We start from the raw sequence: 25613 nt of genomic DNA on the forward strand, positions 1-25613 counted from the left end.
ACTTATTTTCTTGGTCAGTGTAGCTAAAAGTTTGTCAGTTTCTCTGTTTAAAAAAAAAAAAAAAAAAAAAAAAAATTTTTTTTTTTTTTTGAGACGTAATTTCGCTCTTGTTTCCCAGGCTGGAGTGCAATGGCGCGATCTCGGCTCAGCGCAACATCTGCCTGCCAGGTTCAAGCCATTCTCCTGCCTCAGCCTCCGGAGTAGCTGAGATTACAGGCGTGCGCTACCACGCCCAGCTGATTTTGTATTTTTATTAGAGACAGGGTTTCTCCATGTTGGTCAAGCTAGTCTTGAACTCCCGACCTCAGGTGATCTGCCTGCCTCGGCCTCCCAAAGGGCTGAGATTACAGGCATGAGCCACCATGCCCAGCCAAAAGATTTTTTTTTTCATTTAAAATGAAACCGACTTTTGGTTTCATTGATTTTCTCTATTGTTTTTTTCTGTTCTCTGTTTTATTTCTGCTTTAATTTTATTATTTTCTTTTTTTCTGCTTTGAGTTTAGTTTTAGCTTGATGTTCTTCTTCTGCTTAAGGTAGAAAGTTAGGATATTGATTTGAGATCTTTCTTCTTATTTAATGTAGGTTATAAATTTTCCTCTAAGCATGGCTTTAGTTGCATCCTAGAAGTTTTGGTATGTTGTGTTATTTTCATTAATCTCAAAGTATTTTCCATTTTTCTATGACAGAAATCTCTTGTGATTTCTTTCTGACCCATTTTTATTTAGGTATGTGCTGTTTAATTTCCACATATATGCACTTGAGAAGAATGTATTCTCCTGTGGTTAAGTGAAGTATCCTTTTCATGTCAGTTAATTCTGATTGGTTTGTAATACTGTTCAGTATTTTCTTATTAATCTTCTGTGTAGTTTTGTCCTTTTCTGAAAGTGAGATATTGAAGTCTGAAAAACTAATATTTTTGAGTTGTCTGTTTCTCCTTTCAGTTCTTTCAGTTTATGTTTCATATATTTTGGCATGCATGCTAGGTGCATGCATGTTTATAATTGTTATGTCTTCTTGGTTGGTTGATCCTTTTATCATTAGAAAATGTCTTTGTCTCTAGTAACAATATTTAATAATAGTTATCTAAAAGACTATTTTTTCCACTAGTATAGTCACTCCAGCTCCCTGTTGGTTACTATTTGAATAGTATATCTTTTTTCATCATTTTTCAACCTGTTTGTGTCTTTAAATGTAAAATACCTCTGTTGTAGACAGCATATAGTTGGATCATTTTTTTAAAAATTAATTCTGCCAATCTCTTATTTAATTAGAGTGCTTAAACCTTTTACATTTAATTTAATTACTAACAAGGTGAGATGTATCTCTCCCATTCTATTTGTTTTCTATGTGTCATGCATTTCATGTTCTGTTATTGCTTTTTTTATGTCAAATAGATATTTTCAAATGTACCATTTAAATTTCCCATGGTTTATTTTGCTCTATTTTTTTTAGTTATATTGTTAATGTTGCCCTAGGGATTACAATTAACTTCTTAACTTATAACAGTTTACTTCGGATTAATACTAACTTTATTTTAATAGTATACAAAAGGCCGGGCATGGTGGCTCATGCCTGTAATCCCCGCACTTTGGGAGGCCGAGGTGGGCAGATCACCTGAGATCAGGAGTTCGAGATTAGCCTGGCCAATTTGGTGAAACCCCATCTCTACTAAAAAAAAAAAAAAAATGCAAAAATTAGCCAGACGCAGTGGTTCATGCCTGTAATCCCAGCTACTCGGGAGGCTGAAGCTGGAGAATAGCTTGTACCCAGGAGGCAGAGGTTGCAGTGAGCCGAGATCGCGCCACTGCACTCCAGACCGGGCGACAGAGTGAACTTTGCTTTTGTATTGCTCAATTTCTTCTCATCTCTTTTATGCTGTTATTGTCATATAAGTTACGTTCTTATACATTGTGTGTCCAAAACAAATTTAAAATTATGCCATTGTCTCTTAAGTCATATAGGAGAACAAAAGAGATACAAACAAAACATACATTTATCCTGTCTTTTATATTTGCCTATGCAGTTACCTTTACCAGTGTTCTTTATTTCTTCATGTGGATCTGAGTTACTGTCTTTTAACTTCAGTCTAAATTTCCTTCAGTCTGAAAGACTGTATTTTATTTCTTGTAGGGTAGGTCAACTAATGATTAATTCTCAGTATTCTGAGATAAATTTTCCAGTTTATTTGAGAGTATCTTAATTTCTCCTTCAGTTTTGTAGAATAGTTTTCGCTGGATATAGAATTTTTGGTTTACAATCTTTTTCTTTCAGCTGTTCAAATATGTCATTCGCCTGCCTCTGACCTCTGTGGTTTCTGATGAGTAATCAGCTCTTGATCTTTTTGAAGATTATTTGTAACTGAAATGTCACTTCTCTTGCTGCTTTCAAGATTTTCTTTATGTCTTTGGCTATGGATAGTTTGATAATAATGTGTATAGGTATAGATCTCTTTTGACTTTATCCTATGTGAAGTATACTGAGCTTCTTGGATGTGTAAATTCACTTTTTAACATCAAATTTAGGAAGTTTGGGGTCATTGTTTTCTCAAATATTCTTTCCATTCCTTCCTTTTCTCCTCCCTTTCTAATCTCCTGTTATGCGTATGTTTGTATGCTGGATGGTGTTCTCCAGGTCTCTGAGAATGTGTTCATTTTTCTTCATTTTCTTTTCTTTTCATCATTAGACTGGATAATCTCCATTGACCTATCTTTACCTCCTTTGATTCTTTCTTCTGCTTTCTCAGATACGCTGTTGATCCTTTCTAATAAATTTTCATTTCAGTTATTATACTTTTCTACTTCAGAGTTATATTTGGTTACATATGACTTCAGGGAACAAAGAAAAGTGACAGATCACAGAGAACAAACCAGTAACTTTGGAATCATGAGCAAAAAGTTCAAACCTACCGAGTCACAGATGAATGAGTTTCTAAATGCCTTGAATACCACTACCTCAGCTAAAATTAAATTCTGTCAGTTTGCATCATAGTAGTATCACATTGCATGAGACTTTTTAAACTGCAAAAGGTTCACGTGTGATTCTCAAGCTATGTCACATCATGGGGAAACCTTTTAATTTTTTTTTTTTTTTTTTTGAGACAGGGTCTCGCTCTGTCACCCAGGATGGAGTGCAGTAGTGCAATCTCTGCTCACTGCAACCTTCGCCTCCCAGGTTCAAGCAATTCTCCTGCCTCAGCCTTCTGAGTAGCTGGGACTACAGAGTAGTGTACACCACCTTGCCCAGCTCATTTTTATTTTTTTGGTAGAGATGGGGTTTCACCATGTCTCCTAGGCTGGTCTCAAACTCCTGACCTCAAGTGATCTTTCCACCTTGGCCTCCCAAAGTGCTGGCATTACAGGTGTGAGCCACTGTGCCTGGCCACCTTTTAAATCTTTAACTTCTGAAACTTCAAAGGTTCAGGTCTTCTCTGAGCTCTGCCATCAGCTGACTCCTGGCTTTAACTAGAACATTCACATCGCTGGGATTATTTTCCCCACCTGTCAAGTAAGGTCGCTGGACTGATCTTTAATGTCCTTTTCTGCACTAATGTTTGATAGGTCTAAGAGTTGCCATTTTTGATAGATCTGTAGGATAGAAATGATAATAAAACAGAGAAAAATTAAACCAACCCCCTCTGCCATTTTTAACCTGATAAGAATTACTGAATTGCAGAAAAAGAACTCATCAAACTTAACAGGAACTCTTAATCCTGAGTGGATCTGCCACATCGTTTTTTCACCAATGACATTTTTCTCTAATGGACATGAAAAGGACAAGATGAATCAGTGATGGCACAGAGCCAGCTGTGTAAAGATTTAGCCATATGAATAGTTAAGGAAAGCGGGTCTAACTGAGGTTAAAAACCAGTGAACTACCTCAAAATTAGATTCCTTTTTGGCTTCTTCTACTGATAATGGTGGTAAGGTAATCTTTGCTTTTTGGGTTTAGCTTGTTGAAACCATTGTCCATTTAGTTAATTAAGCCCTGATTTATATCCTTTGTAAAAGTGAATTCTCTTAGAAGTTGTTACTGGTACATCTGGATGGATTTTCACCTCCTAGTTTTAAGCCATTCAGGTCATTCACTTCATAAGGGATTGGTCCAATAAGCTGCATTTGTCAGTCTTGCAAATACCAGCATGTAAAGCTTGATCTTTTTTATTCTGTTTATCCTTCATACTGCCAATTTATCTGAAAGATCAATGAGAACATAAAATGTTTTTCTGCTGTATTCTCACTTTTATTACATCTGTAATAAAAATGTCATTTTAGTAAATAAGGATGGTTCAGTTCATATCAGATTTTTTTTCATTATCTTCCCAGTAGCACCCAGAGCCAAAGTGTAATGTTTAGTTACACTTTGGTTTCCCAGTTTCTTGTTCAAATCTGCAAACTATGAGCAAAGGTTAACTAAGAGTGATCATTTTTCTGTATCTGCTTTAAATGGGATAAATATAAAGCCAGTAGCCATATATATAATATATGCATGTGTCTGTATGCATATAAAAATATTTGTCAAATACTCTGAAATAATTTTTTTGTAGAACTGAAAGACTATACCTCAATTTGACTCTTAAAGAAAGATGATTACATATTGTTAAAATAGATCTCATAATCATATCATTAATGAGCAAAGTAGTGGTTCTCTGCATATATTCCAGCTTTTGTTGGATTAATGTGAAAATTCTAAGATATTACCCGGATTTACATTTGAGAAAAACTGTTACAAAAGGCAGGCACCTAAATGTAATTGTCATATTGATCTTTATAATTTTGTGTATGTATTTAAGTTTACATAAAGTATAGTTTCTTAGCTTGCCTTTTACTAGTTTCTTTCAGTTTGTCATGTATGCAACTATACACTTCAGAATAAAATGAAAATATCCACTTATACTTCATCAGGAAGTATTATTATGTTATAGATAACATTGGACTAAAAACAAGTTTTATACTACACATCCAATGTATGGTGTAGGAAGTGTAAGAACATAGTCTCACAGTGAATACACAGGAGGAGCCCAGTGCATTGTTCGGGTAGTTTCATTTGTAGTAATATGGCATGTTTATCTCTACAGGGGGATCTTTGGATGTATATAGGAAAATGCCAGAACAAGTCCTTGGAAGAATTGCAGTAGCAGTAAGTATATGGCTTCAGTTTTAGGAAATTTGAGTGATTTAATCCTTCTAATCAAGCTCACTCTTCTTATATTCTCAATGTCTTTTCTTGTTCTTCAATCCCAGTTGGCTCCCAAGACCTTCTTGACTTTCTCCTGTTTTGTTCTTTCTTCTTTTCATAGACCAGCCCACCCACCGTCACAACATAGTCACACACTTATGTATTCCAACCTGTTCTAGTTTCATGTGTTTGCAGGGACCTTGCTGTTCTTGTTGACTCGTAAAATTTCCAAGTTGTTCTTAAAAAAAAACAAAAACAAAAAAACTGCTTTTTTGTTTTGTTTTTACATTTTGTAGTTATGATTAGCATATGTTTTGCAAATACTTAAAAAGTCTGAGTTATTAAAGCAGTCTATGAGAAAACACTAATTTGTTAAGAACAAAGTAGTATTAGTAAAGATTTTTTGCAGTCTTTTTATGTTCTTGGTTTTTAATTTTTTCATCAACTATATCTAGAAATTTATTCCCTTTGTGATTTAAAGCATTTTTTCCATATTCATGTACTTTCTATATACACTAATATACTGATGAAATTGAACTAACATTACTATAATGTTCTCATAAGTTCCGTATTTCACATTTATAATAATGTAGGTTAAACAGTGTCTGAGAGGAGTCATGGGGTGGTGTAATAGTAAACAATTGCTAAGCTAAAGGCACTATGATAACTTCAGTGGTTTATTGCAGAACAAAGTGATTGTACCATGTACCATATAATTAAATGGCTGATTTTTCACATTCATTATGCATCAGACTGACAACTCAAATTCTTTAATCCAACATGGACACTTATTTAGTCTTAGTTCATTGTAATTCACAGCTTTCCTTTTTTCTTTCTAATTATTAGTGTGAACTGCCCTGGGTGATGAGAACTTTCTTTTCTGATGCTATTGCTGCTAAGTAGCTTCTCATCTACATGTGTAGGTAGATTAGTATGAAATTTGAGTACTTAAATCACTATTTTAGATGAAAATAAAAATGTTTCATTTCCTGTTCTAATGCCAGGAGAGTGAATGCTTTGTGGCTTTTGGCAGTTCTTGGCTGTAAAGTTTAATAACATGTATAATAAAGGGCAAAAAAAGGCAAGGATACCAATTGAAAAAGAAAAAAGTATACAAGTTCTATATACTCAATTATCTATGGAACTTGGCAAAAATAGAAATCTCCCATCTTCAGTAGAGAAGCATGTTCTTCCTGAACTTCATAAATCTTACTTCCCTCTTGTTTAGGGCATCCACACAAGGCCACCAATCTTTTCAATTCTACTGGAGTAGGAAGACTGTTGAAGTGAATAGAGTCAGCAGAAAAAATAATTCAGCGTCAAATGCAGGGCTTGCCTATTAAGTGAATGAAAATATGACACAAATTATTTTAGTGAAAGGCATTAAAGTAAGTGCTACTCCAAAGGATTGTTTATATTTGCTCTTACATTTTTTTTATTAGGGGTTTTTCCCCCTAAATATGTGTCCAATTTCTCCAGCTTTTATGACTCATCATGTCATAGTAATGAAAACTACATACAGCTGTAGTAGAAGAAATGCTTTTAATAATTTTGCTTTTTGTCTGCCACTTTTTATAAATTCTGCAGGAGCCTGGGTTTGTGTAATGCCTCCAAAGTGTTTTTTTTTTTTTTAATGTATCCTGAATAGGCTACAAATTTGAATGATCATTTGTTGCAGCTGACGAACACCAGATTGGCCCATGGCTAATACCTGACACTAGGAGGGTTGTACTAGTCAAAATAAGACTAGCAAATTGATGGGCTGTGGGTTATGGTGTGTAAACTAAATATTCCCACAGTCTGATTGTGTTCCCAGTATCCTTGGTCATCTCTCCAAAAGTGTACTGAAGATGGCATCAACATCTTTCCCTTGAGTTCCCTCATTGAGGCCAAGAAAGCACAAGGGTGCTATTGCCAAGTGAAAAGCAACAGAATCAGAAAGAGAGAGTGGGAAAATCGGTGTATATTGAATACTTCCTGTGCTAATCACTAATGCATGCTGTCTATACAAATATTATGTCATTTAGTCTTTACAGCCACCATGTAAAGTGTGGATTATTGAACATACTCTGTGCACATGCAAGATGAGGTTTGGAAAAGTTAACCAGCTTGCCCAGAGTTATCATCTAATTAGTCAGTACAAATTTGAACACAGGGCTGTCTGACACCAGACCCCTTGCTTTCTCAGTGTGTTCTCCTAACAGAATGAGAGGAAAAAAAAAAAAAAAAATAGAGGCAAGAGTGAAAGAAAGAGCTAGGCTAAAAAATAAAAAAAGAGACTTATGAATGAGAAAATAATGGAGCAACACAATTGCTTCAGATTCTTTTCATGTCTTTAGGTATCTCTCTTTTCCCAAATTAACTTTATTTTCCAGGGTCTAATAATCTGGCATGCAAGGCAGATTCATAGGTCCAAGGTTCATTACAGCATGGACCTCTGTCGACCTCTGTGATATGTTATTCAAATTTTCTCCTGTAAAATGTATGGCAAGAGAGTTCCCCCCCCCCCCAAGGAATTTATACATACCTGGTTTCAGCCTTCCAACTTGCTCAGTGACTCAGTGGTTTTTCTCTACTATCCATTTGAATATGGTCTCCTATAAAGAGGAATGAATGCCTTTCTGCCTTTCCCTGCCACCTAACACATTCTGTTTTTCTTCTCATTTCTGAAGCAGTGACACTGTGTACTGTATTTTGAGTGCTAATGTTGATTGAAGTTGTCCCTGAAAGGAGGTGCACTTGACATGTCAAGGAGCGAGTGATTGACAACAGATATAAATACTTTTAGTGTCAAGGCTTTGTCAAGTCATTGTTGTGAAACCCAGCCTACTGAATACCAATAATATCCTTTAGATTTTTCAGTTCACAGATTTCTAGCTCCTTTTTCACCAGAATTTACATGTTTCTAAAGGAAAATGTAGTGTATTTTGACAAAGAATAAGAATATTTTCTTTTTGAATCTCTAACAGAGTGAATAATTTTAGCAAATATTATAAAATCAGTATTTGTTTTACTTTTTCTACCTGATAATCAGAATATATTGGATTGCCTTTCCTTACATGTTTTCTGAAAATTCATTTTGTATGGAACCAATTTTTAGTGGTGAGCTATCTTTAATGGATAGTTTTTATAACATGCAGCTAAGCTTCTAAGTTGAAAATTTTAACCCTACTTCCTCAGAACGGAGAAGATGATCACCTCCATGCTAAATAAGATGACCTCCTCCTATTACTCAGAGAGAAAATTGTTATCGTTATGGATGTTACTTTTTATAAACATTTAAAGAAATATTTTTGCTATGTTTCCTTCTGTGATAAAATTATCATTATTAATATTTTGATATTTTCTTGCTGTATTGTCTTCCTGTCCAGAATACATGTGTTTTATTGTAATGCCAGTTATTTCCAAACTCTGGAAGAAGTCATTTGCTATAAAAATGTATGCTGTTCTCTTAAAATAGACAAACATATACCGGGATTGATGAATCTATGTAAGCAAATCTTTCAGGAGCACATTGCACCCTTTGAGAACAATTAAAATATGTTAACCTCTGCTCAGTATTAATTGATACAGATTTTTGTCTTCTAGATCTTTTGGAAATTGGCTTTCTCCCATTGCATTTCTTATTTTACAGTTGCTCTTAGGCTTCCTTGATCAACTCGAATCCTTGCATATTTAGCCCCTAACGCACTTCTTACCATTTTCAAGATATGTAAACCACTCAGTTACTTCTCATGGTAATGGTAGGTTTTCTTGTTCTTATAGTCCTGACTTACCCGGAATTCTCTATAATGATGAATACTTTTAAATCTTACAGTAAATTTTGACTAGTAGTGATTTGTTCAGTGTATCTGGTGTCAAATTATGAATAGTCAACCTTGAAATTGGTAAGTTCACACTCATGTGCATATAGGGTCAATGGTTATGAATAAAACATGTGCATTTCCTTTTACAGCAATTTATATGTAAAGATTTTTTTTTTTTTTTTTTTTTTTTTTTTGAGACGGAGTCTCGCTCTGCCGCCCAGGTTGGAGTACAGTGGACGGATCTCAGCTCACTGCAAGCTCCGCCTCCCAGGTTTACACCATTCTCCTGCCTCAGCCTCCCGAGTAGCTGGGACTACAGGCGCCCGCCACCTCGCTCGGCTAGTTTTTTGTATTTTTAATAGAGACGAGGTTTCACCGTGTTAACCAGGATGGTCTCGATCTCCTGACCTCGTGATTCGCCCGTCTCGGCCTCCCAAAGTGCTGGGATTACAGGCTTGAGCCACCGCGCCCGGCCTATATGTAAAGATTTTTTAAGTTTTTAATGGTGACCACTGATTAAATTTTCCACATAGAAGGGAGTACTTGTAACCCATATACTTAGGGTCATGAAAACACCTTTTTCTCAGTATCTCATTCAACTAATTACTCTTAACTCATGCTATGAAAGTGAAAACTGCAAATCTAATTCAGATGTTTGTATTTTCTCATTTTTATTTCCTTGACCTGCCTTTTTAATACCTTGCCTTGTCAACATATATGCTTTGTGCTAGCCAGACTGGCTTGTGAGGACCATCTTGATATACTTCGTTCTTTCCTACTCCAATATACTTTATAAATTTGGGGGGACCTTTTTGTTTTGAGATTATTTTAATCTTTTTTTTTTTTTTTTTTGAGACGGAGTCTCGCTGTATCTCCCAGGCTGGAGTGCAGTGGCCTGATCTTGGCTCACTGCAAGCTCCGCCTCCCGGGTTCACGCCATTCTCCCACCTCAGCCTCCCAAGTAGCTGAGACTACAGGCGCCCGCCACCACGCCCGGCTAGTTTTTTGTATTTTTAGTAGAGACGGGGTTTCACCATGTTAGCCAGGATGGTCTCGATCTCCTGACCTCGTGATCCACCCGCCTCGGCCTCCCAAAGTGCTGGGATTACAGGCTTGAGCCACCGCGCCTGGCGAATTACAGAAAAGTTGTGAGACTAATACAAAAAATTCCCACAGATGCTTCACCTATATTCCCTAGTTGTTAACAGTTTACCACATTTGGTTAAAAATCTATAAACATATTTTTTCCTGAAACATTTGAGAATAAGTTACAGATACCACGGCCTTTATCCCAAAATATGTTAGGTATCTGTTTCCTAAGAACAAACACATTATCTTACGTAATCACTGATTAAAATCAGGAAACTAGTATTGATGCAATATTATTATCTACTCAACAGCCCTTATTTGAATTCCACCAATTGTCCAATAATACCCTGTATAGACCAAAGAAAAAAAATTCTGGTTCTGGAAGTTTAGGATTATTCTTTGCATTTGGTTGTCATGTCTCTCTAATGCCTCAGTGTTTGTCTTTCATGACTTTGATATTTTGGAAGAGTATATTGCCCCAATACTTTGATTATATATTTTTACCTTCACCTAAACACTTCCTTCTCTTTTTTTCATTTAAGTTAAATCCGTTACTCAAGACACAACACCTTAGTAAACCTTTCTGACTCCTGATGGGAAAAGCAGTTTCTATTCTACCCACTGCCTTATTTCATCAGTTGACTTTTTTAAAATGTCTCTCCAGGCCAGGCATGGTGACTCCCACCTGTAGTCCCAGGGATTTGGGAGGCCAAGGCAGGAGGATCCCTTGAGGCCAGGAGTTCAAGACCAGCCTGGACAACAAAACAAGATCAAATCTCTACAAAAAATATTTTAAAATTAGCAGGGTGTGGTGGTGTGCACCTGTAGTCCCATCTACTCAGGAGGCTGAGATGGGAGGATTGTTTGATCCCAGGAGTTTGAGGTTACAGTGTGCTATGATTGCACCACTGCACTCCAGCCTGGGCAACAGAGTGAGATCTTGTCTCAGAAGAAAAGTTTCTCCTTGGTCATAAGTGTCCTGACTTCAGAAAAAGTTTTACACAGAGAAGTATAGAAAATTAAGAAAGCCATTGTCCGTTTTTCCTGTCCGTCTCCTTGCCTGGCTTAGCATCATTATTAATTCAGCATAGGTACTTCCAGATTATTTTATATACACATGCACTTATTTCTTTCATTTGGAGTACCTTATCTTCAGAAGATTATAAGCTCATTAAAGGTAGGAACTGTGGCTTTTGCATTTGGTTTTCCCGCAAAGCCTCACACAGAAATGGGAGATGTTCAGTAAATGCTTATTGATTGACAGAGTTTTAAAGGAAGAGTTAGGCCAGGCGTGGTGGCTTACGCCTGTAATCCCAGCACTTTGGGAGGCTGAGGCAGGAGGATCACTTAAGCCTAGGAGTTCAAGACCAGCTTAGGCAACATTAGTGAGATCCCTGTTTCTACCGAAAAAAAAAAATAGCCAGGCATGGTGGTACACATCTGTGGTCCCAGCTACTCAGGCAGCTGAAGGGGGAGGATTGCTTGAGCCCAGGAGGTCAAGGCTACAGTGAGCAGTGATTGTACCCCACAGCACTTCAGCCTAGGTGACAGGGTGATACCCTGTCTCAAAAAAAAAAATGTTGATATATTTAAATATGGAAAGTTCCTTATAAAAACCATAATTGATAATTGTACTGTTTTCTTTTTCCTAAATTTAGGTTGTTAAAGGCCTTACTTATTTGTGGAGTTTAAAGATTTTACATAGAGGTATGTGCTGGGCTTATAAGCTTGGGCTTAATTGGGTGGGGTTGGGTCTCTCCAGATACCTTGATTTTTAAAGTAAGTGTTCTGACATTTAAGCCAGCTGATACATCTGGTACTCAAAAAGATGGCTGCTTTATAAATGTTATTTTTCTTGTTTTCTCCATCAACTGCTCTCATTTAGATTATAAACTTGGTAGTGTGTTTTTGTGAATCACCTTTGTCAAACTTGTAAAAAGATATTTCATAGTATTTGAAAATAACAGGATCTTGTTTGTCTTACTTAACTCTTGTTAATGCAAAACCTTTGCTTTCTGTACAGTTACATCCTTCCTTCTAGTAACATTTCAGATAGTATCACACACTGTTCCTTAAGAGATTGCTTCACATACCTGGAAAGAAAAACTTTATTTTTAATTTTTTTTAAAGATGGGATCTTGCTATGTTGGCCAGGTTGGTGTTAAACCCCTAGCCTCAAGCAATCCTCCTACCTTGGCCTCCCAGAGTGCTAGGATTCAGATGTGAGCCACTGCGCCTGGCCAAAAGTAAAACTTTAAATAAGATATTGGTGAAAGCATCAGGAATAGTCCCCTTGTCCGGTAACAGAACACATGAGAGAATAATCAGATAACTGTTGAATATTGCAAAAGGAATCTCCTTTTGTTTTTTTAATGTTTCCAAAATATCTTAATTCATTTGGAGCAAATTATTAAGTGAGAAAGAGACTTTAACAAAGCAACTTCAAGGCCTAGTGTTACTAACAGTGCTGTTTAATTTTACACATCTGCTCATCTTAGCTTTATGTGCATTTGGGGAATGGAACAGCATACACATTAGATATGATTAAAGGAAAGTTTTTTTTTTAAGAGTGTAAACTGTGAGATGGAGAAAACAACTGATATTTTCAACTGTGATGTCATATCTGTCACTACAGGTTGTTTTCTTTTGTGGTTGTTTTAATATCCTAGTGATTCCACATCTCTTCTGAAATCCTGCTCCTTCTTTTTAATAAGGGTATCTAGATTTTGACAAATAAAATATTCAGGTTTTTGAAGGTATTTATTCTGACTAAATGAAATCATAAACTAGATTTCTTTTTAAAGCCAGTCCACTCCATTTCTAGAGTATAGTTGGTGCGAAAGGTAAGTGTAGGGAGAGTGAGTTTTGTTAGTATTACTTTCTCTGGGTATAAATAAGTGTGTAAACACATTTGGTGGATGAAAGAAAAATTAGCATTTTTGACTACCAAGAGTAAGAGGTAACAATATTTAACATTGTATAACTTATATTGTTTCTATTCCCTGTACTTTTACCTCCCCACACCCAGCAACCCATAAAGTGGTGACAGCCATTTTAATAAGAATTAACCCAATGGTCAGTTCTCAAAATTTGATTGATTTTTTAAAAATGGACATCTGCCATCCATTTGACAAAAGAACTAAAGGGAAAACATCCATTCTTAATAGCAAAGCTTTCTTTAAACGGACAGTGCCATGGAAATTCGAGTGTTATTAGAAAGTGAGTGTTAGGATCATCATGTACTCTGGGCATACAGGTTAATTCTGGCTTATAATGAAATCCCTCTCTAGCTATAACTTTGTGCAAGGAATCTTAGTAGCACAAAGAACTATGGTGGATAGGGAAATACGTTTTAGTTATTCTGCCATTATCTTGATTTTTCTTCTTTAAAATTAGAAATCATGCTGATAAGTTGATGTACCTTTTCGTATTCCTCTATCTAAATTTTTTTGATTTTAATTTTTACTCTGGGTTTGGGGGAAATAACTAAAATTTTCATTTGAAATGGGATCTTGATAGACATGTTTCAAATGGATTTGTCTGGATCTAAAAATAATGTCGAGGGTCAGATTCTCAGTATAATCACTTTATGATCACTGTGACCAAACTTGGTTGACCAGAGCCTGTCAGAAGCCAGTAGGTCCTTTTTTTCATCCCTGGTTGCAACTTGGGCTAAGAAAGGGCTCTTTTGTTAGTGATGGACAAGGGCTGCAGTGGTTTGACTGATGGAGAGCATAGAGGTTTCAAAAGGGAATCCTGGGCCTGTACTTATTTTTTCAGTTGGTGCCAGCCAGCCCAATTCCTACAGAGAAATGCCACTTGTTGTGAGAAGATATCTGTTGGGGACAGATTAGCAGCAGTGGTAGAGGGCTGACAAGTCCTCTCAAGGAATTTCAGTGAATGAGTGTGCACCTACATCTGTCTTGGAAAGACTAACAAACTGCAGTGCAGATGAACAGTTATGTCCCAGTCGTTATGGCCACTCAACTACAGAAATAAATATGCTGTGGTAATACACCTCATTAAATATATTCATATTTAGCTTTTGAGTTTCCCAGCTATTCATGGAAACTTTTACTTTCTAGACTTAAAAGCATGTGTTTTTATTGAAGAGTCAAATAAGCCGGATGTCCCTGAAGACTTTTGTAAAGCATTGTAATGAGAAATTTACCCTAGATTGAGTAGTTGTTAACTTAATATTTTAGAGGTTTTGTCCATATTTAATAACTTGGATTCCATAAAAATAAGATTAAAGATGCCTTTTTATTTACCAAAAAGCTATTTAATTTTCTTCTTGATTAAAAAATTGTAGCTTTTTAGATCAGTTCAATCAGGCAATTAAAGATCAGAGCTTTTAAGTTCAGCTAAGGCAATTAAATAGGTAATATACTTGTTTATGCACTTTTGCTGTATAAGCTCATTGCTGTTCCTTCTTAAAAGCACATGTACTCATTTTTGCTTTCTCTAAATGAATGATGATGGGAATTCTAGCTGAACATGTGTCACATTGTCAAATCAAAGACAGGGATCCTTCTGCAGCGGCTGGGGAGCCCGGTTTAGGCGTTCTGAGAGGATAGTGAAAAGAAGATGGTGAAAGAGAAATACTAATGAGTGATCTTTACCTCTTCCTCCTTTGTCTTGGTCTAAGTACCTGTGTTCTCCTCTGATCATCATTTTCTAATGCTGTTCTTAAAAAGCAGAGTAGAAAAAAAATTGCTTTGTACTTATGGGCACAAATTTCAAAAGATTAAGAAATGGAGACGTGTTCAGTATCTAATGAGAAAAGAGAACAAACTATTTCTCACATTTATATGGCCTCCTTGGAATACAGTGGTTCTGGATTTTAGCTATAGAAAGTGGATATATAAATAGTATATTACAGAATTTATTAAAGGTAGTTAATGGCTTCCAAACAAACTCTTGAAAACCTGGAGTCTCTCCCATAGTGTATATCCAGTGAGGACTGTAGAGTAGAATGAAATCTGAGCAATAAGCAGTGGCATACCACCCATCTCGTGAGGCTTGTTAGTCTGGTAAAAGTTAGTTTATTTGATAGTATATTATGTTAATTGGAAATTGTTTTGGAAATTGAAGGACAGCAGTTGCTATTCATAATGGATCATCAGATGTTATATTCAATCAGGTGTTACTGTTGTTTATTTTGCTCTTTTTAAGATTTGGTTGAGATATATGTGCAGGGACTTCATAAACTATTGAATGCTAAGAATGTGGCATGTTTTTATTATAACCATGAATTAATCACTTTATTCAGTTAATAAGAATACATCACTCCAAAACCAAGCCAGGGAGAGAGTTTATTATACTTTATATTACTGAGTCAAAAATTATGAAAATCTTTTCTCTAAAATAAACCAAACGTGATAATTCCATATGAGGACATAATTATTAAAAATGTTTGAAATGCCCACCAAATTAACCACTGCTGAAAAGTTGTCTTTATTAAAAGGCATATGTGAGAGCACTATAAGCATAGCATGTGCTGACTATGCGTAAAAACAAAGAAAATGAACAGTGAGAAAATCTGTTAGGCCAGATCCGACATTACAGGAAACATCGCAGCTTCACTTCAAAACATACATCGCCACTAATGAGGTGAGAGCCCTGCATATTAATAAACCTACAGCTCCAGTCATAGCCATCATTACCCACATCAAACATAAATACAAGATTAACACCTATGCCATTTCTTTGGAAGATGTGAGAATGCCCTAGGAGTAACTGCTCTGTCTTTCCCTGAGGATAAAAAATAGAAATACAAGGGTAAGGAGAATAGAACTTAGATTAAGAAAATTAAATTGGCAATCATTCTGGAGCCATCTTACACAGATGCAGAAGTTTATAGAAGAAAAAAAAAACCTGTATAGTTGGTGTGCCAGGAGTTTTTTTGTATATATGAACCTGGTTAGTTTCATTTACTTTCTCCAATAGGAGAACTTTTTAAAAATACATTTTTGCAGAAATTCTGTAGGCAAACACTGCCCAAATAGATTTGTGTTTAAAGAAACTAAGCCTTGTAGTTTCAGTGTACATGTTACAAATTTTATTTTCTACCCTTGGCTTTTCTCTTTTATAAATCTGGCCTCACACAGACTTTCCAATTAGTGCTACCTTAGATACCAAAGCCAGTGTTAGTTTGGTCATTCAGCAACGATTTATTTTATACCTACTACGTTCTAGGCACTGTTCACAGTACTTGAAACACATTAAGACGTGAAACAAAAGATTTCTGTGATCCTAGAACTCATGTTCTAGCAGTGATAGAGTGGGTTGGGAAACGTTCCTTAAACAATACTATACACAATAAATAAATAAAATACAGAGTGTGTTAGAGGGTTGTTAGTAATAGAAAAGAAAAAGTAGATTGAACCTAGGGGAGGCAAAGAGTAGGTGCGTATTAATCAGGAAACCTCACAGAGAAGATGAGTTTGGAAGGAAGGCTTGAAAGGGGCAGGAAGTAGTCAAGTAGATATAGGGGGAAGAGTTAGAGTAGACACCACAGGATGTGCCTGGAGTATCAGTGGAACAGCAAAGAGGCCAGTGTGTCTGTATCTGAGTGTGGGGGAAGAAGGTAGAATCAGCTGTTAGGAAAATGTTTTGGTAATTCAGGTAAGTTTCAGGGGCCCAGATCAGGGAGATAGTTATAAAGATGGGGAGAAGTGGTGATTCTGGATATATTTTAAACGTAGAGTCGATAGAATTTCCTGATGGATTGCTTGTGACTTTTAAGAGAAAGAGAGGCGTCAAGGTTGCTTAAATTGCTAACAGTTTAGTATGCTAAAAATACTTCTTGCTACTTTATTTCCCTGAAAAGAGATAACAACAAGAAACCTGATAATACGGGCCGAGCGCGGTGGCTCAAGCCTGTAATCCCAGCACTTTGGGAGGCCGAGACGGGTGGATCACGAGGTCAGGAGATCGAGACCATCCTGGCTAACATGGTGAAACCCTGTCTCTACTAAAAAATACAAAAAACTAGCGGGGCAAGGTGGCGGGCGCCTGTAGTCCCAGCTACTCGGGAGGCTGAGGTAGGAGAATGGCGTGAACCCGGGAGGCGGAGCTTGCAGTGAGCTGAGATCCGGCCACTGCACTCCAGCCTGGGCGACAGAGCGAGACTCCGTCTCAAAAAAAGAAACAAAAAAAAAAACCTGATAATACAAAGTGCTGACAAGAATACAGAACAATTAGAATTCTCATACATTGCTGGTAGAAATATAAAATGGTACAGCTGCTTGGAAAAATAGTTTGGCAATTTCTTGCAACATGATTCAGCAGTCCCCTTCCTAGATATTTACCCAAGATAAATGAAAACATACATCCACACAAAAACTTTAGGCAACTCTTTATAGTGGCTTTATTCATAATATCTGCAAAGTGGAAACAACCCAAATGTCTTTCAGCTGGTAAATGGAAAAACAGACTGTAATACATCCACAGAGTGGGATATTACTCAGCAATAAAACGAGCTACTGATACATGTAACAACATAGGTGAATATCAGATACTTCATGTTAAATGAAGGAGGCTGACTCAAAGGGTTACCAGCTGTGTTATTCCACTTATATGACCTTCTGGAAAAGGCAAAATACATACATGGAAAAAGCAAAATACAATCTTCCATCCTATGGGATGGAACATCAACATCACTGGTTGACAAACAGTGGAGGAGGAGTTGACTGTAAAGGCATGAAGGAACATTTTGGTATGTTGGAAATGTTCTGTGTCTTGATTTTGGTGGTAGTTACATGATTATATGTGTTTTTTAGCAAACAAAGGCCTGTGCATCTGAAAAGGGTGAGTGAATTTTACTGTGTATAAATTATGCCTCGGTAAACCAAATTTTAAAATTAAAAAGTAAACCAGACTTAGAGAGAAAAGCTCCTCTTACATCTTAGCAGTGCAGCAGACACTCTAGAAAGAAGTTTCCCCTGCCAAAAGGACAAAGCATTCTTTCAAAGGGTCTTGGTGATTCTGTCATTATTTCTGTATCTTCATGGCTCCTGACAAATCCTACCTAGGTTTGATCTAGTAACTCAGTAGCTTAAAAAACAGCCAGCCAACACCCCCACCCCAAGAAAAAAACCAACCCTCGTGGTTTAAAGGATATCTACAATGCCAGAAAGAGAGAGACAGGGTCAGAGAAGGGAGGATAGTGCGGAGAGAAACAGAAACTTAGAAGTTGCTGTTATCATTGGCACAATTTGAAACATCTGGAAATTGGACAGTTCTTTCCATAGTTAAGCCAATTTTTTCACCAGAGATATTACCAAGAACTGCGTATGTGCAGAGCTGACTTAACCTGTTGGACAATTTTAAAAGCTCAGTTTCTAAGAAGGAATAAGGATTTATTCGACATTCCCAATTCAGTCCTACTGACTGACTGCCTCACTGGGTGACCCCAGAAAGGCAGATCACTCCTGTTCTCTTTGCCTCTGTTCCCTCATATATATTGTGAAAGAGTAGCTGAGTGATTACTCAGATTCCTTCAAGAGCTAAGGTTCTGGGTTCTGTGATTTCGTGGCTGAAGGAAGTGTGACATGTTGATAAGGTGGGGAACAAAGCAAAGCAGAGAGACATAAAGGAAAAGAAAGAGAAAAGGGGAGAATTTCCAAGAGTAGATTTTGTGATGAAAATAATAACAATAATGACTATTTATTAAGCATGTACTCTGTACGAGGCACTGTTCTGGGTGCTTAATGTATATAAATTATTTAAGGTATTCCTTCAAAGGGGGAAATTCTAGGAAATATGAAATGTTTTAAAACTGAAGATAAGAGAGTAAAGTATAAAACAAATAATTGAGAATTAAAGCTGTGTACCTTAGCTAAGAACATGTTGCTTTCTAAACCAGACTGATGTAATCAAATTAAAAGGCGTCTTTAAGGGTAACTGTTTTTAAAGTATCAGGGACACTGAAAATGAAGTATTAAGACAGCCCCATCTAAGGGCATCCTTTTTAAGGAAGGAATTTTGAAGAAAATTGGAAGGTGAGAGGTTAACAGTTCAAACGAGTGTAGGCAGATAAATGTTATATATTTGATATTGTCCTTTAAGCAAAATCAGTATAAATTTTAAGATTAAAAATGTTATAAGAATATTTGTATTATATTCCAAAATTATTTTGTTATATTTATTAAATGGTAAAAGAGAAATGGTTTGGTAGAGGTAAGACTTTGAATTCCTTAGGAAAGAAATTTCGATGTCAAGGTGGTAGTTAAAATAATATGTTAGTGCGTGTAAGAGTTGGGATTTGTGGCAAAAATAAATTAGGGAATGATTATTTTCTGGATAAAATGATTCTTAAACAAAAGAATTCTTGGAAAGCATTGCTATCAATAGAAAACTAACCTGATTAATTTTTAATGATTTATTAAAAGATATAATTTGCATAAAGCTTTGTAACAGTCTTTTTTGCAGAGATCTACATAATTTGTGCTTAACTATACATTATAGTGAATTTTGAAATAACCTATGACATATTTTTGCTTTCTGGAGGATCAAACAGTTTTTGTTTGTTTGTTTTTTTGAGACAGAGTCTCACTCTGCGGCCCAGGCTGGAGGGCAATGGCACAATGTTGGCTCACTGCAAGCTCCGCCTCCCAGGTTCAAACGATTCTCCTACTCCGGCCTCCCAAGTAGTGGGGACTACATGCACGTGCCTCCACGCCCAGCTAATTTTTTGTATTTTTAGTAGAGACGGGGTTTCACCGTGTTAGCCAGGCTGGTCTCCATCTCCTGACCTCGTGATCCACCCGTCTCGGCCTCCCAAAGTGCTGGGATTACAGGCGTGAGCCACCGTGCCCGGCCCCAAACAGTCTTTTAAAAGAACTGGTTAGTGTTTGAGTAACCTAAGTCAATTTAAAAGGAGTCATTCCCAGCTGGGTGCGGTGGCTCGTGCATGTAATCCCAGCACTTTGGGAGGCCGAGGTGGGCGGATCACGAGGTCAGGAGATTGAGACCATCCTGGCTAACACCGTGAAACCCCATCTCTACTGAAAATACAAAAAATTAGTCGGGCGCGATGGTGGGCGCTTGTAGTCCCAGCTACTCAGGAGGCTGAGGCAGGAGAATGGTGTGAACCTGGGAGGTGGAGCTTGCAGTAAGCCGAGAGTGTGCCACTGCACTCCAGCCTGGGCAACAGAGTGAGACTCTGTCTCAAAAAAAAAGGAGTAATTCCCAGTAGGTTTTATGTTGCCATGTGTAATGATGAGAGAGCTAGTGTGTGCATACTTCCTTCCCTGAGCTCTGAGGCTGTTTAATCAGATGGGTCTGGAAGGAGGCATTTATGTTATGCAAGTACTAGTGTTGACAGCACCTTATCTCCTGTGTAAAAATCATTTCCATATTGTCCTTTAAATATAATAAATATTAATCACATTCAGCGCTATAGTAGATTATAACTTGTGAATGTTTATGTTTTTGAAAAGAGAAAAGACTTAGCCCATTAACAGGCTAAACAAACTATGACTCTAGGTTGTTGGTTTTTCTCCAACTCTGACACTACCCACACAAATGAACATCTCGAGAAATTAAGCCTCTTTCCCCATGTTGTTCATTCATTCTATTCACCTTGGGTGATCACGGGGTATTTCCGTCTTTGTAGTACGTTGTGATTTTCAAGAAACAAGAAACGCTACATGTCTTAAAAGTATTCTTTTAAAAGAATATGTGCCTAGAATATATAAAGAACTCTCAAAACTCAATGGTAGAAGAACAAACAATCCAATTAGAAAATGGGCAAAGACACAAAGAGACATTCCACTGAAGAGTATACACAGATGGCAAATAAGCACGTGAAAAAGATGTTCAATATCATTAGCCTTTAGGGAAATGAAAATTAAAACCACCATGAGATATTACTACATACCTATCAGAATGGCTAAAATAAAAGATAGTAACAACAGCAAATGAGGATGCAGAAAAATTAGATCACTAATACATTGCTGGTAGGAATGTAAAATGATACACCTCCACTGCTGACATTAAAAAAAAAAAAAGCTAGACATGCCACTACCATATGACCCCAGCAATTGTATCCCTGGGCATTTATCCCAGAGAAATGAAGACTTCTGTTCACACAAAAACCTGTACACAAGTGTTTATTGCAGCTCTATTCATCATAGCCAAAAACTGGAAACAACTCAGATGTCCTCCAGCAGGTGAATGGTTAAACAAGCGGTGGGCATTTATACCATGGATTACTGCTCAGCAATAGAAAGGCATGAACTCTTGATGCACACAACCTGGATGAATCTCCAGGTCATTATGCTGAGTGAAAAAGCCAGTCACGAAGGTTACATAGTGTATGATTCCATTTGTATAATATTCTTGAGATGACAAAATTATAGAAATGGAGAGAGCACGTTAGTGGTTACCAGGGGCTAATGAGATGGGAGACAGAGGGAATGTTTACAATGGAGCAAGACAAGGAATCCTCATGGTGATGGAAATGTTCTCCATCTTGACCATCAGTGTCAATACCCTGGTTGTGATACTATACTATAGTTTTATAAGATGTTACCATTAGGGGAAACTGGGTGGAGGGTACACAGGAGATCTCTGGGTTGTTTCTTACCATTGTAAATGTAAACTTTGAGATAACTATGTAAATCTCTAGTTATCTCAAAATTAAAAGCTTAATGTAAACAACAAAAAGAGAATATATCATCTTTCTAGAGTTGCTTGTATTCAGACTCTGGATAGCTTAATCAGAGAGTGTTGTCCTGGACTTAGTTTTTCTCTCTCCCATGCTTCTGTGGTAGGATTTGATCATAGGCAGAGTCATCCCTTTTAGGAAATCAGTAAGAGGGAAATTGCCCTCTTCCATTCTGAAAATGAATATCAATGGAAGCCTTAGAGGAGAAAGAAGGAAAGACGTCCTGTGTCATTCAAGGAACAAATGCAAATGGAAGAGGGTAGTTATTTCCCCAGTCCCCATCTCTGAAAACTTTCTGCCTTGCAGGGGATTGGGATTTGAAGCAGATTGTGTGATCGTTGTGTGTTTTGGCTCACCAGTCTTTATAGTATCCATTAGGGTAAGCTTCTGTCCAACCACCCAGCAGGATGCCCCCAGAGTGTGGATGAATGTTTGATTCACCAAGCCCCACAGATAGCTCTGATCATTGCTTTGTCTCTGACACAAGCCTGAAGTTTAGGAGCTTATCAGAGGGAGAGAGAGAGCACCTGTATGATGAATGATAGGGTCATTTCTGTTGGTGGAGGAATTTATGGCATTGATTGTATGCCAGTGGATATTTGTTGGATGAATACATTGAATCATAATTTTCTGAGGACAATGTTTTTCTCCTGAAATTTTTGTAATGTGGCTAAATTAGAAGTCATCTTTTGTTCCCCTTTCTCGTATTAAAGTAAGAGATTTATCCTTGGGACATTTTGCCAAGCAGAATGGACAGACAGCTTTAGCAGTTGGAAGAGCTCTCCATGTCTCTTCCTTTCTCTAAAGGCATGGTTGAACGTGATCAGCACCATGGAAATCCAATCTACTCTTTTGCTGGTGGAAGATTAAGTTCATTCTGGATTGGGTGCAATCATAATGATAACAATATTAATCATTTTACTAATATTGTCATTTATTGAGTACCTTGTATATGCTACTGTGTTAGCTCTCTTGTATGTATAATTTTATTTGTTATAATAACCTTTTGAGGAGGTATTATTGTATCCCCATTCTTAGGTGAAGAAATCAAGGCTCAAGCAGCCTAAAAATTTGCTTAGTTATAGGAAATATCATAAGAAAAAGTCTTAGGAAAGTGGTTGGTGGCCTAATGGAAAAGCTCTAGTTTTAGGGTCAGACCCAGGTTTAAGTTCTGGTTCTTCCTCTTAATTCATCTTAGCTATGTGACCTTGGGTCAGCTTCTTAACTTCTTTGAGGTCATAGCATCGTACCTGGCATATAACAGCTATTATTATGTCAAATAATTATTTCTCAAGAAAAGAAGCAAGAGGTTAAGTGACAGGGAATAGTTAGAACGTTCCTCAAACTTTCCTGTTACATCTCCTTTTCTTAGAAAATTAGCCTGTGAGGGCCGGGCGCGGTGGCTCAAGCCTGTAATCCCAGCACTTTGGGAGGCTGAGGCGGGCGGATCACGAGGTCAGAAGATCGAGACCATCCTGGCTAACATGGTGAAGCCCCGTCTCTACTAAAAAATACAAAAAAAAAAAAACTAGCCAGACGCGGTGGTGGGCGCCTGTAGTCCCAGCTACTCAGGAGGCTGAGGCAGGAGAATGGCGTAAACCTGGGAGGCGGAGCTTGCAGTGAGCTGAGATCTGGCCACTGCACTCCAGCCTGGGCGACAGAGCGAGACTCCGTCTCAAAAAAAAAAAAAAAAAGAAAATTAGCCTGTGAGTATAAAGAACTTAAAACATCTGGGCTATTTTCTTTGTGAAATTCCCAAGATCACCCAACTATTCACTGCCAAAGCTGGGATGATCCATCCTATTGGTTCCAATAAGATTTAGCTCATAAATATAATGCAGTTTGTTAAGGCTTAAGAGCTTAACTAGTCGAAGCCTCTAGTTTTGTGTCCTTGGGCAAGTAATTTCATTAATTTGAACCTCAATTTCCTCCTCTGTAAAATGGGGTTAATAATAGTACCTATATCAAGGGTTATAATGAGAATTAAATGAGGTAATGCATATGATAATAATGTATTTAGCCCAGTTCCTGGTATATATTAAGTGCCAAGTAAGTGTTATCTACCATAATTTTTTGTTATTTATTTAAAACAAATTACCAGGATTAGTCTTCTGGACACACCATTCCAAGTCAAGTCTGCTGTCTTACATCTTATTTATGCATATAATGTGGTATTCCTTTGTTTTCTTTCCTTTTTCCCCAAAAAGCTTTTATAGTCAAGAGGAATCTTAACAGTCAGTGGTATCTTAGACTTGGGGAAGTAGGTTGTGCAGGTACACATTCCTCCAGACCTGGCTTTTCCTAAACACTGACCAGAATATGTACATATCACAGGTAGGAATCTTAAGATTCACCACTTTAGAAGGAAATCTCTTTTACTTACTACGAAAGGATTAAGAGAGGGAGAATTGAGAAGCTCAGGCCTTTTTGCCCGTGTTATTAATCTCGTAAATGCCCCAGGTCCCCTGCCTTTATTGAAGAAGGAAAGCCACGTTTGTTGCCTCCATTCTGAACCGAATCATGAGACTCTAGGCAATAACTGCCATTGAGGATGGCTAATTATGTTGTTTAATTTTATTTAAGGCTTTGCAAGAATATTTGGATGACCTACCCTTTATTATGTAATGGAGTCATTAGAATAACTTTTATATTGCATTGTGGTTTTCTCTTAAGTATGTTCCTGTTGTGCACAGATGAATTTGTAATGCAGAATGTCAGCATAGTCTATATTTAATTGTACCTGCTGTTCTCATTCATTAGAACGCAGTCCCCAAGAAATAACTAGATAGATATATTGGATTTTTTTCTTTTCATAAGACAATTAAACATAATGAAAGAGCATTGCTGAAGATCCCAGGCACAGTGCTAGGAGAGGTTACTAGGAGTGGAGACCTGCTAATGCACCCTCTGGCTCCTGGTAAACTGAGAGTGGCTTCCTGGTATTCACACAGTGTAACTGCTTTATGGGGGGAAAAAGTTGAAGAGAAGTTTATTTCTGCTTCCATTATTATCCCACAACAGCCACATGCCACATTTAAAAATGTTTCTGTAAGAATTGTACCATATCTGTTTCTAAGAGCATTCAGTGAGACATGTAAAAGTTCAGAGCAAATTAAGTGTTTTAAGTATGAAACAAAACAAAGACCAAAAAGAAGTAGAAGTTGGAGATACCAAAAGCACCTGATGTGAACAGGTCACAGCAAAAAGGGAATCCTCAGTTGGTATGGTTTTTCTTTTCTGACAGAAGAAAGCATATAGCTGATACAAAATCACAATTTTCTTTAGAACTGATCTTACCAGACACTGGGTGCAGTGGCTCATGCCTATAATCTCAATGCTTTGGGAAGTCGAGGTGATCAGATCATGAGATCAGGAGTTTGAGACCAGCCTGGCCAATATGGAGAAACCTCATCTCTACTAAAAATACAAAAATTAGTGGGGCGTGGTGGTGGGCACCTGTAGTCCCAGCTACTCAGGAGGCTGAGGCAGGAGAATCGCTTGCACCCAGGAGTTGGAGGTTGCAGTGAGATGAGATCGTGCCACTGCACTCGAGCCTGGTGACCCAGTGAGACTCCATCTCAAAAAAAAAGAATCTTTTCGGGAAATTACCATTTGGGTCCCTATACAAAGCTCATTAAGTAACTCCAACTGTAGTTTTGTGAAGGAGCTTTTATTTGTTTTGAACAGCCCCCTTGGCACCCAGCCAGATCCTAGCCAAGGGTAACCTCCCACCCTGACCCCTGATTGTGCTGGGGGCAGGGGCTGGGCAGTGGGCGGAGGAGCCCTTTTGTGAAGACTTCAGGAAAGCACATGCTCTTGAGGCTCTGGCCTTTGTTAGCAAGCTTCTGCTTGATGCTGTTTCTGTGGAT

At 37.4% G+C, this 25613-nt stretch overlaps 1 protein-coding gene across 12 annotated transcripts in view; it reads left to right on the top strand.

Annotated features, from left to right (window-relative positions):
* The window catches only part of MAP2K5 (mitogen-activated protein kinase kinase 5), a 263591-nt gene that overhangs the window by 107568 nt on the left and 130410 nt on the right, over positions 1-25613 (top strand). For all 12 annotated transcript variants that reach the window (XM_015142546.3, XM_077939621.1, XM_015142547.3 and 9 more), the window contains exons 12-13: positions 5075-5136; positions 11729-11777. In XM_015142546.3, the coding sequence (XP_014998032.1) occupies positions 5075-5136; positions 11729-11777 (111 nt within the window). The remainder of the gene's footprint in view (positions 1-5074; positions 5137-11728; positions 11778-25613) is intronic.

The sequence above is a fragment of the Macaca mulatta genome, chromosome 7 (genome assembly GCF_049350105.2).
Source record: "Macaca mulatta isolate MMU2019108-1 chromosome 7, T2T-MMU8v2.0, whole genome shotgun sequence".
NCBI classification, from domain to species: Eukaryota; Metazoa; Chordata; class Mammalia; order Primates; family Cercopithecidae; genus Macaca; species Macaca mulatta.